Source organism: Phoca vitulina, unplaced genomic scaffold, assembly GCF_004348235.1.
Source record: "Phoca vitulina isolate PV1807 unplaced genomic scaffold, GSC_HSeal_1.0 scaffold23, whole genome shotgun sequence".
Lineage (NCBI taxonomy): Eukaryota > Metazoa > Chordata > Mammalia > Carnivora > Phocidae > Phoca > Phoca vitulina.
Window position 1 is genome coordinate 4,301,731 of NW_022589726.1, and position 15,206 is coordinate 4,316,936.

General features: G+C 44.8%; 1 protein-coding gene across 1 annotated transcript in view; it reads right to left on the reverse strand.

The window, feature by feature from the left end:
• Positions 1-9,640: 9,640 nt before the first annotated feature.
• MYRFL (myelin regulatory factor like) overlaps positions 9,641-15,206 on the reverse strand; it is a 113,345-nt gene continuing 107,779 nt past the window's right edge. The window contains exons 22-25 of the mRNA XM_032420429.1: positions 13,554-13,628; positions 10,656-10,776; positions 10,250-10,324; positions 9,641-10,081 (exon numbers count right to left, since the gene is read on the reverse strand). Of these exons, the coding sequence (XP_032276320.1) occupies positions 9,995-10,081; positions 10,250-10,324; positions 10,656-10,776; positions 13,554-13,628 (358 nt within the window). The 3' untranslated portion in view covers positions 9,641-9,994. The remainder of the gene's footprint in view (positions 10,082-10,249; positions 10,325-10,655; positions 10,777-13,553; positions 13,629-15,206) is intronic.

Genomic DNA, 15,206 nt, shown 5'->3' on the forward strand with positions numbered 1-15,206 from the left:
CATGACTGTCCACTTCCCAGCAAATGTAGCATAAAAAGACTCAGGTTTATCTGTTTCTTCAGGTCTTCATTTCCTTATGAAGGCTCCCGGGTCCTGTAAAATCTATACTAAATAAATTTGTGTGCTTCTCTCCTATTAATCTGCCTTTGTCAGTTTAATTTTGAGACCCAGCCAGGAACCCTGAGTGGCTTGAAGAAAACATTTTACTGCCTTACTCTAGCTTAACTCCAATTTATGTGCATAGACAGACAGACAGACAGACACACACACACACACCATTGTTCCTTCTTTTTACCACTCATATCATTTTCTCCATCTTCCAGTCCCCTGGTCAAAAATTTATCACATGAACACGTAAATTTATTAACCTGTCAAAGCGTCAGAATGGAAATGGAATGGTGCCATTCGTAAATCACTATTTAAAAAAAAAAATTCTTTGCATTTCAAAAGTGATTTAAATAGATGTCCTAAATTTGGTTTGTTTAAAAAACAGTCTGTTCCAGAAAGTCTGTGACTAAGACATGAATAAAAAAACTAAAACACATTAAAGAAGTATTAGTGTACAGACAAATAATTGGGCATTGTTCTAAAACTTAAAAGGTCGAGATCTTTGGGTCAGGGGAGAGAAAATTTCTCAATTGGAGAATATCCCAGTTGGGTTTATGTATTTCTCAGGAGCAGTGTTATTCTCAATTTTTTATTTTTTGGTTTTGCTCTTGCCACAAAGGACAAACGGAAGCTAGCCTACTGGAAGGGCCAGGAGACTCCCGCCTTGAGAAGTTAGCTGCCAAGCACCAATTCTCAGGGGTAACCGGCACAGAGTTTCCTGGGAGGACTTGGTCATCAGGATCCTCCCGCGCCCAGGAGCGAAGGAGCTAAGGTGGGGGATACATTTGCATCTCTAAAAAGGCTCCATAGGAGTTGGTTTGACTCTGCCTCAGAGATCGGATTAAACAAAGCACTATTTGGTAACAGTAGAAAGTCTGTCCAAAAAGTGCCCCTACATTTGCATGTATTTATTTACATTTTGTTCTAAAATCTCCATGCACTTAGGATTCAAGCACATCTGGCTATGGGGCGAGTCTCCAGGGTCCTTTAAATGGCAGAGGCGGCAGGCGGCGACCGCGGTACGGGCGTGCCAGAGGCCGGCGGGCAGGAGCGGCCGCACCCGCCGCAGCCACTTGGGGCATCTTTGGTCACTCTCAGTGGGGGAGCCACTAAATTTGGCAGTGACCAGAGACCACAAAAGAGAAACGAGAATGGCACCTGTCCCATCACAGCGAAGGACCAGGACCGCTGCTGCGCGTGGATGACATTCCCCGGGGACACTGAGGACCAGGATGAGGCGGGTGGTGGGGCGGGAGGGCTGCGTCCTGCAGGCAGGTCACATCAGGGACAAAGAAGCACAACTTTGCGATTGTATTGATGAACTCTTCCTTCCCTCCCCTCCCCCCGCCCCAAGACTGGTGGGATACGGGACACAAAGGCGAGAACAGAGGAGTCTAAGGTGGTGGAAGCACGAGCTGTACATCTGAGATTGAGCCCCCAGATGGGGCACTTCGTAACAAGACACGCTACCGGGCTCGCGGCTTTTGCTACTCAAACTTAGAATGAAATTCTCAGCCGCCTCAGCTCCTGCCCGAAGCCCCGCCGGCGCCGCGGGCCCGGGGCCCACCGTTCCCCAAGGGCGGCCGCGCGGGAACGTTCGCTCGCTTCTTCATTCGAGGACAGCGGCGCACGCCTCGACATCCGTGGTTCGCCTTTGCTTCCTTGACCTGCGCCTTCCGGATCACCACTAATCGTTTCCTTAAAACATGGAGGTGGCACCATTAAACCCCTGACAATGAAAACTAGATACGATTGCGACGCTCGAGGAAGGGAGAGCAGCTCCTTCCACGGTGGACAGAACCGTGCTGAGGAAACAAGTTGGATCTCGGGTCTCAGATTCCCCATCTGTCACCTACTACTTGCAGGGTCTCGGACGTAACCCTAAGTCTTCTGTGAAATGGAAATAGGAATCATGTCTGCGTCTCAGAAAAATAGGGACCCGATGAGGGAGAGCGGCTGTCCTGAAGATGCTTCCCTTCCACATTCCCTGCGGACAGGCGCCTCCACGCCCGCGCCCAGTCCGAGGGGGCCGCCGCGCACCACCCTCTCGCCCGGCCACAGCTCATCACGGCCCAGGTGGACGGCTGAGCCGGGCTCGACCCGTCTGAGGTGTGTCCTGGTCGTCCCTCAGCTCCACTTCCCTCGTGCGAGCCTCGTTCTCAGGCAGGCAAGCCGCCCCGGCGGCTCAGGCCCACCGCCACCAGCCTGCGTGCGTAATGACCCCCCCCCGGGACTACCGCTTCGCTTCCAGTTCCAGGCAAACGCCCAGGGATGGTTCTGATGAGCCTGAATCGGGCCATACAGTTACCCCCAGCCCAAGTGCTGTTGCCAAAGGAATGAATGCAGCATTTGATTCACCGGGGCCGGAGTCACGTGTTCTTCCCTGGCCTGAGGGAGGGTGTCAGCCTCACTGGCTTCATGGAGATTGAGGACTGGAGCAAGACAGTTTGCCAGGGGAAAATCAGGGGGTACTGTTGCCCAAAGAAGGGGCAAGTCATACGGGGAGGACTTTTAAGAGGTACTCCCAGCTCTTCCCACCATGAGCACCTGAGGTATCAAAATGAGAAGTAAGTTTTCTTCAGGCAGGAAGAACTCTTTACTGTAAAATGGGCAGTGACCCTAAGCCTTGCAGGCAGATGCTACCGACAGCCGGCCCTCGGCTGCAGCCCAAATACTGATGGCGCCCCGAGCAGGGAGAGCACGCTCCCTGTGGATGAGTCAGTCACGGTCCTGAGGCGCAGCCTCCCCACCCACAAGCTCACTGCCAGTTCCCTGAGTCACCCCGAGCCCCACCCAACGTGTTGTGCTTTTCCCACAGTTCCCTTGAATCTCCTGGGACAGATGGCTGGCTCTCGGAGCTGAGGAAAAGAAGGGGTGTCTTTCAGAAACAGGAGTGCCTCTCCTGTGAGCAAAGCTAGCAGAAGGGCTGGCTCAGGTGGGTGGGGGTGGTAATTATTCTCTTGGCAGTTCCTGGTGCACTTAAAATCAGATTCTTTCTTATCAAGAATTGATTTCATATGTAACCTCTACCTTTTTTTAAATTTCTGTTTAAAAAAGAAACAACAGACAAAACCCAAAACCATATTCCATTCTTTCAGAGCCAGATAGCTCAGATGTCTCTTCCCTGCTCGAAGCCTCCCCTTCCATCCTCCGTCCCACGTACCTGAGAGGCAGCCTTAGCGCCCCTGCCCTGTCCACTCCCAGCACAACTTTGACGCCAGTTACATCGCTTCTCGTGTTGTTGGGTGGTGAACTGGGCGGCTGCCTGGCTGGTGCACCGGATGCAGGATGCCTCAGGAGGGTCTGGAATGATGCCCTGCCCTTCTCGTTCCCTAGAGTCTGGCACATAGAAAGTCCTCCCCAAATGTCTCAGTGAAAGAGCGAGAATGAGCCAACTGTTACCAGCGCTCGGGGCCCAATGTGTGAAAGATGATCTACAGTGGAGTGTCTTCCCAGAGGTCAGTGGGCCCCTCGTGAAGTAATGAAGCCTTTTGCTTCTTAACATAATCCTGAGTAGCTTCTCTACTGCAGATAATTCCAGGGACTGCTCTTGAGAGCCAAGAATATCCGCACTAGAAGGAAACGTATTTCGGTAATCGTATAGGATGATAGGCCTGAGGTCTTACGACTCACTTCAGGGGGAAAACCACAGCAGCCTACTTGCTGTCGTAATGCTCCATGTTTGGATCTAATATGAAACATTCACTAAGTGCTTTATAATTAATCTGCAATTAATTTAGATTCTTATGCAGTTGTGCTTTATGAAAAAAATTCAGCAGTATAAATATAAATGATGAATAACAGGCAGTAGCTGACTATCAGGGTCTGAAATCTTCTAACATGCAATGGGCTGTGTGATTTCCTCGTTTCTATTGGAAGTCATTTAGAAGTGATTTAAAGGTGTTTGGAGAAGAGTAATAACATCCTATTATTCCAAATCATAACAATAAAAAAAAAAACCCACAGTGAAAGAGAGAACAATTCAAATCTGGCTTACTGTGCCATCTTGCCATATACCCTGGGAAATATGAGGAAATTTTTTATTTACCCACCTTTCACTTCATAAATGTTAATTGAGCATCTACTGTGTGCTAGGCAATATGGTTTCCACGTGAAGAAGATGGTGAATGGAAAGGTAAGTCACTTCCCCTGAGCATAATGGGCTGAAGCTCATCAAAAGAAGTGAGGATTTCCAGCTTATTTACTTGTTCAAAATAATGTCTTCCCAAGGACCCTTCTTAATTTAATCTTGCGGTGTTCCCACAGCACCTGCCGCCTCACGAGACTTGCCACGTCACGTCAGTTTGGCCTTCAGTGTTCTCAATAACTCTTATGTGGCAGGCGATCCTGGGTCTGATTCTGCACCCGGGAGAGCGAAGTATCTGAGATGACACCACAGGCCAATTATTGAGCCAGGCCCCAGACCAAGCTTCCTGGCTCTGACTCTGGTTCTTTTTCCAGTTCCTCTGCAGTTAAACAGGAGGTCAGACTGGTACGGCTAAAAACGGCTTGAGAACTCAACTCTGGCCAAGACGTGTTATCGGGAGTCTTTCTCAAATGTGATCTCATTTATATGCGGGTGGGGCCATGGAGACATTGAAGGATTGAGACTGTGATCTTTGGCACCCATCCTTCCCTCCAGTTACATGACGAAGACTTTCCCCATTCACGGAACCCAGCCAAGGAAAGATGGGGTTGGATGCAGAGCACCGTGGGTAAATCGGGGGTCCCCGATGCTGCAAGCTTCCGACAACCACCATGAAAAATGCACTAGGTTCTGAATCCTTGGATACTGCTTAAGAGCTCATCTGGCTCTTCAGAATCAGACACAAAAATCAATGACACGTGTCCTTGAAGAAATGAAAGCCCACATGCTTTTAGCTTTGCCGAGTTAAGATTTTCCTCAAGTGTTCCTCAGCCTGCAGCTGGTATTTAGCCTTCTTAAGTGAGCCCTTCAGCCCCAGTGCAATATCAATGGACGGAACTGAGTGGCCACTGGAGAGTCCCCTCCTCTCTGTCCCTCTGCCTTCTCTCAACTCTGGGGCCGGAACTCAATGGCCTCAAATAAATCCTCTCAGTTTACAAGACCTGGTGAGTGTAAACATCACTTACCGGAGCCATTCGCCTGTTAATGCCTTTTGCATGGGTCCATATCTGAGTTGGCGATCTCTTGCAAACTCCAAAGAGTCATGAAGAAAGGAAAACATTTCCTAAGGGTAAGTGATATAATGCTACTGACTGAGTCGTCTCCCTTTGGAATATGTTGAAGCCCCAGTATCCAGGTCTGTGGAGATGGGGCATCTGGGACGTCATTAGGTTTAGGTGACATCATGAGGAGAGAACCCTCATGGTGGGATTAGTGCCCTTCGAAAAAGAGACACCAAAGAGCATGATTCCTCCCTCTTTCTCTCTCTCCACCTGCCTGCACGGAGACACGGCAAGAAGGCAACTGTGTGCAACACAAAGACCGAGCCCTTGCCAGACGCTGAGCCTGCTGGACGTCCAGTCTCCAGCACTGTGAGAAATATATTCCCGGTGTTGGGGCCACCCAGGCTTAAGTCTTGTGTGGTGTCCGCACTGAAGAAGATAGGTCATACAGGGGAAAGGGATGAAATGTAGCACCAGAAAACCTGGCGCATCTCTTGTTCTTACTTAACCTCTTTGTGCCTCAGTTTCTTTATCTGCAGAATGGGGGAATAGAAGTCCCCTCATGGCCAACATCACAAGGTCGTTGTGAGAATCCAGCCAGAGGAGGTTTGGGAAGGGCTTTGTAAACTGCCAACAGAATGGCTTTTTTGCTCTTCTGTTGGAGATCTTTAATAATGTGTTGCTGGGAATCTGCCACTACAGTTGAAATCCCAAAATTGTTTAGGCAAAAGAAGTAAAAATAAAAATGGGAAAAGAGGTAGGTTAAGAGCTCTACATTTTTTTTTCTTTTAAATGCTGCAGGGTTGAACTCATGCATGCAAATTTTTAAGTGAATTTTTATGAGTTGGTTGTCTAAAAATCTGATAGAACTTTCAAAATCTTATAGAGTTTCTTTATTAGAATTCATAAAATTATCGTAATTCTACTTGTTTAGATTATGTGATTGTGTTATATTTTATAGTGTTTATATTTTATATAGCATTTTCTATGACATTGGGGGCAGCTAATTAAATTGATATGCAGAATCTGACAAATAATTGGCAAAGTAGTTACTGTATTTCATATACTGTAACTAAGATATAAGTGACCTGAGGTTAAATTGTACCTGTTTTTCAGGATTGAATTTATCCTACGTTATCACAAATGACAGGGTGGCAGCATGTGATACTTCAGCCCAGCTCTTATATAGACTTCTTTTCTGACTTTTTTAAAATAATTTTTTTAATTTTAGAAATTGAGATTTAGAGAAAAACTGTGAGGCCAGTACACAGAGTTCCCATAAACTCCACACCTCGTTCCCCCTATTATTAACATCTTTCACAATAAATGAACCAACATTGATACATTTTTATTAACAAAAGTCCATACATTATTGAAATGTCCTTGGTTTTTATCTGCTGCCCCTTTTTGGTGCCAGGCTCCCATCCAGGGTACCACAGCGAATTCATGCCTCTTTAAGCTCCTCATGGCTTTGACAGTTTCCCAGACTTCCCTTATTTTTGATAACCTTGAGGATTTTAAGGAGTATTGGTCAGGTATTTCATAGAATGTCACTCTGTTTGGATTTGTCTGAGGTTTTGCTCATGATTAGAGTGAGGTTATGAGCTTTGGGGAGAAAGATTTATAGACATTACTTAAATTTGGGGATATTCCAGTAGAGAGTCAGGCAATTCTTGGGCATAAGGAAAAATCTTTTGACCTGAAGCAGCATGGTCCACAGTGGACATCTCACAACTGGAGAAGTGCTTCTAAATACAAAGAGAATCTTCCAGCAAAGTTTATTCGCCTAGTAGGCTTAACAAATCTCGGGATGCCACAGATTGCCACAGGTCTGTTCACTATGTTAAATCCTTCCTTTCTGAAGACTTTCAACACAGTCTCCTGTCGTACATCCTTTTGTTTTGTTTTGTTTTGTTTTGTTTTGTTTTGTTTTGTTGTGGTGGGGAAAAGACTTTTGGTTTTGTAATAGAATTTAATTTGAAAACAGTACTTTTTTGAGAGAAATCCTCTTTTGGAAATGTTACTGAGCTACATTAAGTATCTGAAACCCCCATGTTATCGGGAATGTAAGTGTATGAATAAGAGCATGGCGTCTGTGTGCTGGAAAGAACTCTGTAATCCTGCTGCTGACCAGATTCCTTTCCTAGTGGAAGCGTCAAATTAATGGAGTCTCTCCCACACCAAACACCTGGGATGCTATTAAAAAATGAAATGGAAAAATGAAGGCTCTAGATGCAGGGCATGCTGGATAGACTAGTATGACAACTGAGGACAACCAAGTCTGAATTTGAATCCAGGCAATTGCAGGAATCCTGAAATCCTCCTGCCAAGAATTAACTACCTTATTTAATTTTCCACAAAGGCTATGCAGTTAGTAAAAGGGGGAACAATTTTCCAAATATAGAAAAAATATAAATATTATGTAACACATATGCGTATGCTCTAGCTGAAGTTTGGTTTTGACAGTTGACAAACATGCCTTGATGTATGTGTGAGTGGTCAGTGACTCAATCCCTTTCTAATCCCATTGTAATCTTTATAATGATTCTGTTATGTGCAGTTATAACAATAATAGCTTATATTTATTTACAGCCTATCTGTGCTTGACATATTTTATCTCATGTAATCCTGTCTAGATACTCACTCTCCTCTTCCTTAAAAGAGGAAGTTGAAGCTTTGAGAAGTTAAGTATCCTGCCCAAGGGTACACAGATAAGGTCAGGATTTGAACTCAAGGCATGGACTGTTGGGATCCAAAGTGTCGGGTCCTACTGGGCTAAACTACCTCCGTATCATTGAGTTCATTTCAAAATGCCTTCTGGGAGAGCAAGGACCATATCTCTTCTTTTCTTAATAGATGGGGTCTCACAATTAATTTCCATTCACGTGGCACAAGTTTAGTAATATTTGAAAATAAGGAAGAGGAGGATGTGTTACTACTACTGATCATCACTGTTAAGGTAAAGAAAAAAAAAATCAAATATTCTCATCTCCTAATTGACTCGCAGGCCAACAGTAAGAGAGGGAAAGGCCAGCCACTCAGCAGCCTTGTCACCTGGAACTAGAGCTAGACGGGCTCAAATCTCCATGTCCTAAGATATAGTGTATTAATAGAAAATTTGAGGTATTGGAATGGCTAATGATTGCCATTGACAAGATAGAAAGAGAGTTGGTTACAGTTCCCAAGAGAAGGGGATACGCCACATGTTGGGGGGCGGGCACACTAAGGAAGCACCAGGGTCAGTCAGGAGGCTGAGGAAGCTATGGGCAAGGGCCTTCATTGTGGTTTCTATGGGAAGGAACAGGTGAGGCAGGGTGAACAGGCTGGGGATTGGCTTGTTTGAATAATTCTAGCAGGCTCTGGGGTACAGGGGCTGCGCCTAGTTGTCCGGTACCTGGCCCTGATGTGGTTAGGGCAGGTGGGGTGTGAGACCCTGACACAGGAAGTGGGCTGCAGTGTGGACTCTGGATTGGTTGGTTTGTTATTTGAAAAGCACTCATGGGCAAGTTGTTTACTGACCCTAGGAGGTAGAGTCCCACTAGAGACCAGATCCCCAAATGTCAAAACATCAGAATACAGAAAATAAAAGACATGGTTGATAGTCTCCAGCTAGAGGATTTCTGGCCATTCTGAGTTGGGGAAGGCATACAAATGTACCCATAAGCCAGACAGAAGTATCCAAAAGCTAATTCAGCTGTAAACAATGGCGATGGTTACGAATGCCCTGTAAGAGGAACCCTCGTATGTGGAGGAAAAACAAAACAAAAACCAAAAACAATGACAACTGGAAGATTAAATGTAACTCTCTGGGCCTACATTATCTGGGTTATCTTAAAAGATTTGTCACAAGTTAGTGCTTCACAAGAGAGAACAGAAAACTTAGTGTTCATCAAGCATTATAGGGTAAAATTGCAACTTTTTCTCTTAAATCCAATTCATTAGCAAGCTATGTACTGTACTCTAGTGTATACAGTTCTCTCTCTCTCTCCCTCCCTCCCTCCCACTCCTTCTCTCCCACAAACACATAGCAATAGTTTGCATAAATGTGAGCTCAGCTAGCAGACAACACCCATCCATCCCCCTAACACACACCATATCACACATTCTTAAGAGTCTGCTTAGTGGGTCCAAGTTGAAATGGCTGAAATGGGCCTTTTTATTTTTCTCAAAAGCTACAGTAAGAAACACATCGGACAGGGGCACCTGGGTGGCTCAGTCGTTAAGCGTCTGCCTTCGGCTCAGGTCAGGATCCCAGGGTTCTGGGATCGAGCCCCGCATCAAGCCCCGCATCGGGCTCCCTGCTCAGCGGGAAGCCTGCTTCTCCCTCTCCCACTCCCCCTGTTTGTGTTCCCTCTCTCGCTGTCTTTCTAAAAAAAAAAAAAAAGAAAAGAAAAGAAACACATCGGACAAAGTAAAGTTAGACCTGCCTCTTTGACCTCATAAGATTCCTTAATACCAGAAGCAGTATTTTCAAGCCCAACCGTGCTGTCTCCTTCAAGAAATGTTTTCTTCATAGTCCCGGTAAAATCAAAGACCACATTATCTCAAGTTGCAGCAAACACTTTATTCTCCTCATTAATGGCTCAAAACTGTTGGAAGCCAAAGCCTGAAAAAGTCCTCTGGCAATAAATGTGAATGTTTTTCAAAGAGAAGAAAGAAATTGCAAGAGGCTATGTTTCTGTTGACCGTATTTCTGAGTATTTTTCTTTGGCAAAGTCCTCAACCAAACTCGAATAAATTAGACACAGTGCCGATAGAAGTAAAAGAAGTAATCTGTAAAGAATATCCCCGCAAAATAAGGATCCGTTGAACAGTCCGCTAAATCCTGTCAGAACAGAGAAGAAAAAAGGAATGATTAATGTGAGAATTAGTTAAAGTAATTGATGGATTGATTGATTTAATGGTCTGTTTCCTTCTTTCTCCCTGGAAAGAAAAAGGCAAAAAAAAAAAAAAAAAAAAAGAAAAGGAAAGGAAAGCAAGCAAGCAAGCTTACCGGCGCAGCTACACGGAAGTGGTACGTGCTGTCAAAGAATGGGGCCACAGGGAGGCTCCAAATGTGCTGAGAGCCCTAAATAATGAACGAGAGAGAGATCCATTTCATAACCACATGTTACACTCCGTGGGAAAGACTATAGTCTGAGAAAGCATTTCTTTGACTCCTCTAGGAAAAGTATCTGTGGCGACAGCTTTTGAGAGGAGTCGCTAAAACAGTCTGCAGCCTCTGAAGGACACCTGGAAGACGCTGAGCGCAGCCCTGTGACTCGGGTCAGCCAGCGAGGAGAAACCCTGACGGGCAGCTCACGGCTCCCCTCTCATGTGGGGAACAGAGGCTGTGCCGCAATTCTAGACACACTTCTTCGGGAACGGGGACGGAATGCCCAGGGGCTGGAAACCATTACCTGTGTCATCTCTTGGGAGACTTCTTGGCGGCTTTGTATCCCTTTGGCTCCCCTTTTGCCATGGAAACATATATTTCCAAGGGTGAATTTGCACTGGAAGACTATCAATGGCTCTGTTGTGCTTCGAGAGACAAAGAAAGAAAGGGCAAAGGGAAAGCAGTTACCAGCTACGCTAGACTACACCTTGATAGAAAGGGGTACCGGTGGGAACGTAACTGGGACGCCCATTTGGTTTCATGTAGGCATGTTATTACACTAAGCTCATCAATGCCAATATGCCTGTTCACATCTCCTTATTACAGAAAGAAACTCAGTCTCAGATGATTACTGTGATAGACAATGTTCGTGCTCCCCTCCCCCAAATCCATATGCTAAAATCCTAACCTCCAGTGTGATGTGTTCGGAGGTAGAGCCTATGGAAAGTGATTAGGTCTTGAGCGTGGAGCCCTCATGAGTGCGATCACTGCTCTTCCAAAAGGACCTCAGAGCGCTCTCTTGTTCCTTTGCTAGGTAGACACAGTGACTGGCCTTCTGTGAAACAACAGGAGGCAGACCCTCACCAGACACCAAATCTGCCAGAGCCTCCATACGGGGCTTCCCAACCCCCAGAATGGGGGAAAGTAAATGTTTGTTAAGGCACTCAGGCTATGGTGTTTTTGTTACGGCAGCCTGAACCCATCAAAACAACCTGAGGGTGCATATGACAGTCGCTAAGACCTAATCTCATCACTGAAATCACCCCAGCAGCAGAAGTTCTTATCACCATAGATCTTAAAATAACTTTTGGGGGCACCTGGGTGGCTCAGGCAATTAAGTGTCCGACTCTTGGTTTCGGCTCAGGTCATGGTCTCAGGGTCATGAGATCAAGCTCCATGCTCAGCAAGGAGACTGCTTGAGATTCTCTCCCTCCCTCTCCCTCTGCTCCTCCCCCTGCTCGTGCTCTCTAAATAAATAAATAAAATCTTTATAAATAAATAAATAAATACATACATAAATACATAAATAAATCAATAAAATCAGTTTTGGAGATATCCCTTCTCTTTTCACTGGCAACTGAATTTGCATCTACCTGAAGTTTCCAGGACTTCGGATTCTACAAACTGCTGATCTGAGTACATACTGTTTGAAGCAACAAGGTAAACAAATAGGAAGGGATGTGGGGCTGAGTCCCGTTAGAATTTACCTACCGTCACAGCTAGCAGAGTGGAAGGCCTGCCAGAAAGAATGATTCTCCTCTGGAGGTTAGCCCATTAATTATCACCAAGAGGATGAGATCCATCTGTCTTTGGAAGTGATCTTTTTGCACAAGTGGGACAACCTACAATCTCAGTTGAGTATGTGTGTTATTTTTAAGTTACCCATATTAGGAAAATGGTTCTTAAACTAAAAAGCCTGATTTAGTGGCTCAAGATGGTCTTCTGCCACTTCAGGGGATACACCATTTTGGCTTATTTCCTTCCATCGAAGCTAGGAATTAATGAGGAAAGGCTATTCCAGGCTACTCAAGGAGTGTAGAAGATAGTCCATTTAGCTCTTGCTCTGTGTGAAATGTGATGAGTTCTGAGTCACAAAATACTTGCTGCTTGAAACAAACCTTTCCCAGGCAAGCAGTTGGGTCCAGTGTCATCAACTCACTGTAGAAGCAAAGTTGATGAGAGAAAGAGTCTGAAGCCTGAGTGAAACAGAGGACGGGGCAGAGCAGTGGGAAATGGATGCAGGAGGAAGGAGAGTGCTGGGGAAGCAGAGGATGAGAGCAGAGGACAGAGGAAAGGTAAGGTGAGAGGAAATGTGGAGGGGGCAGAAAAGGAGAGACTACAATCCAGAGAGACACAAAATAAAAACCATCTATCTTCCTGGTGAGTAGCTCACTGCATAATTTGAGTGAAGTGGGTTGAAGTCTTAAAGTACCGTAATTATTTTAAATACTTGGTAAGAATAGATTAAATTAGAGCTTTGTGATTTTGAAGGAAAGGTAGTCATAATAAAAGCTACCATTTATGAAGCACCTACTATGTGCCAGGAAGGGGCAATATTCTTACATCTCTCATTTCATCAGGAAGGCAGGAAAGTGACGGTTTAAAGGATGGGCTGAGTTTGAAACCCAGCTCCATGGCTTACTAGCTGTGAGTTTCAGGACAAGTGTGTTTGACCTCTCCAAGGACCTAAGTGTTCCCATCTGAAAAATATAAACTAGAAAAGAAAAACCGAACTCGAGGGTTACTGTGGAGATTATATGACCCACTATTACAGTGGAGAGTGTCTGGCATATGCTCTGTGCTCAGCAAATGGTAGTTATTAATTTCACTACTATTAACAGTGATTCCCACAGCAGCTCTACTTCTTATGGTATTATTTCAAACTCATTTTATAGACAAAAACAGCTCAGAGAGGATAAGTGGTTTCTCCAAAAGGTTATAGAATTAGTAAGTGGCAGAGACAAAATTTGAACCCTGGTCTGCCCGACTCTAAACTCTGACTCCTTGAACTCCCCTGGGGAAGGGGGTGGTATCTGCGTTAGCACTGCTAACAGGAGCTCACCAAAATGCGCAGCTCCCTACCCAGGGGGGCTATGCTATTCCTCTTGCTCCCACCCCAATTCAAAGGGACACAGGGGTAGTCTGCAGCTTGTGAGCATCAAACCCAAGGTCACTCCCATTTTACAGGTGTGAGTGTGAAGCCTAGAGTCTTTCCATTCCACTTAGGGAGGCTGGAAGACCCCAACCTTCATTTTGAAGATTCCTCCCCCAAGCTGGCCCACCTCTCAACCCAAACAGCATCAGTCCACACGGACTGATAACTTCCCACCCTCTACCTTACTGATCAAATTGTGAAGTAAGTTCAGACTTGCTATTCAAATAGTGACAGAAGCAGAATTGTTTTCTACAGTTATGCACTTACTTGATTTCCAGAGAGAATTTGACATTGGTAGGTGTGTGCTTATTAACAGGAATATTGTAATTGTAATTTCCAGCGCTGATTATAGGAAAAAAAATAAAACCACAAATCAAAATACACAGGAAAGGCTTCAAAAGGCTTTTGTTACTCATTATATACTATGTAAGCTGTGAAATATTCTATAGCAAACACAGAGAATCAAATTTGGCACGGGAGAGTTCTATGTTTTTCAGAGACGTACCTGTCAAATTTCAAAGTGATCTCTTTTAAGTCTTAATATACAAACTATACCACAAAGATTTATGGTGTGTTAGAACACACAGACAAAATGATGGAAAGCCAAATCCCAGGCCAAATGCATAAAACCGAGTGCACAGGAAACGACTCTGGTCCCCGTTAAGGAGACACACATTTCAGGAGACAACTGAGGCAAAGACCTCAAACCAACAATCCCTCTGGAAAGGACGACTGAAAATAATGAATAACAGCTTCTCTACCCTGAATCACTCCCTTTTAGGCAACATTAGCAGGAAATACCACACACTTTCTGAACTTGAATCAAGTAACATTATGATGGTCCTAATCCCCATTCTGTTATGGAGAAAACGATAGCACAGAAGTGCATCCACAGACGCTCCTCCCCCATGCCCCCTGGAAGGGAACTACTTGGGGCAAAGGGGGGCTTCCTGGGATTCCTCCTGTAATGAACACTCCAGCAGAAAAGCAGAGTGTATCTAACACAGATTCTTATGACCTGGCCACACCTTGAATTATATGGAGAAACAACTTAAAACCAGATACATTGGAAGAAGAGCTCGTCACTTTAGATTCTCTTTAATCAATCCTAAAGTAAGTTGTTAAAAATAAGAAAGCAGAAGTAAAAGGTACTGATCTGAATTGGGATCAGGAGAGCCTTGTTCTACGGGAAGAAGCTGAGATAAATGGAATTCACTTCCTACCATGTGCCTCCTGGCATCTGCATGCTTCACAGCAACCCAACTCAGCAGCCTCATCTCAGAGATGAGAAATGGACACTCGGGAAATAAACACCTTGTTGAAGTTCTGGAATTTGAAACCGAATCATCCCACTCTTCTTCATTATGTCACCCTAGCACAGTAATTAATGTCTGTCTCCGACTTGTTTAAGCTCACTGAAGCTCAGGTTCCTTAACGGCAGAATGGGGATCAACCAACCTCAGGGATTTGGGGAGAATTCCATGCGATAATGAATGTCAAAGCCATAAACAAGTCATAAAGCACCATAGTTTATTTTTAAAGCTCAGGGTCATCAACTTGAAGTCTAAGTTACATCAGGTTGCAAAAGAAATCAGGCTGAGAATCCCAAGGATTTGTGACATCAGTTCAAAGTACAGGGTCTTGCCTTTCACTTAGCAGTCACCCCATAAATATTTATCAGAGAAAGAAAAATAAGTCCCCATTCTTAATGCCTTCAACTTGCATATTGTGCTAGCTGAAGCTACTTGTAGTCTGTGCTTAGATTCTAAATGCATCGTTACCTGATGGCACATAATAGACATGGAAGTTGCTGATAACTTTTGCAATATCTGGATTTTTCCCCTCCTAACTGAAAAAGCCAAGATAAGCTTTATTATTTAGCAATTAAAATAATGCTATTCCTTGTTATTAAAATGTATA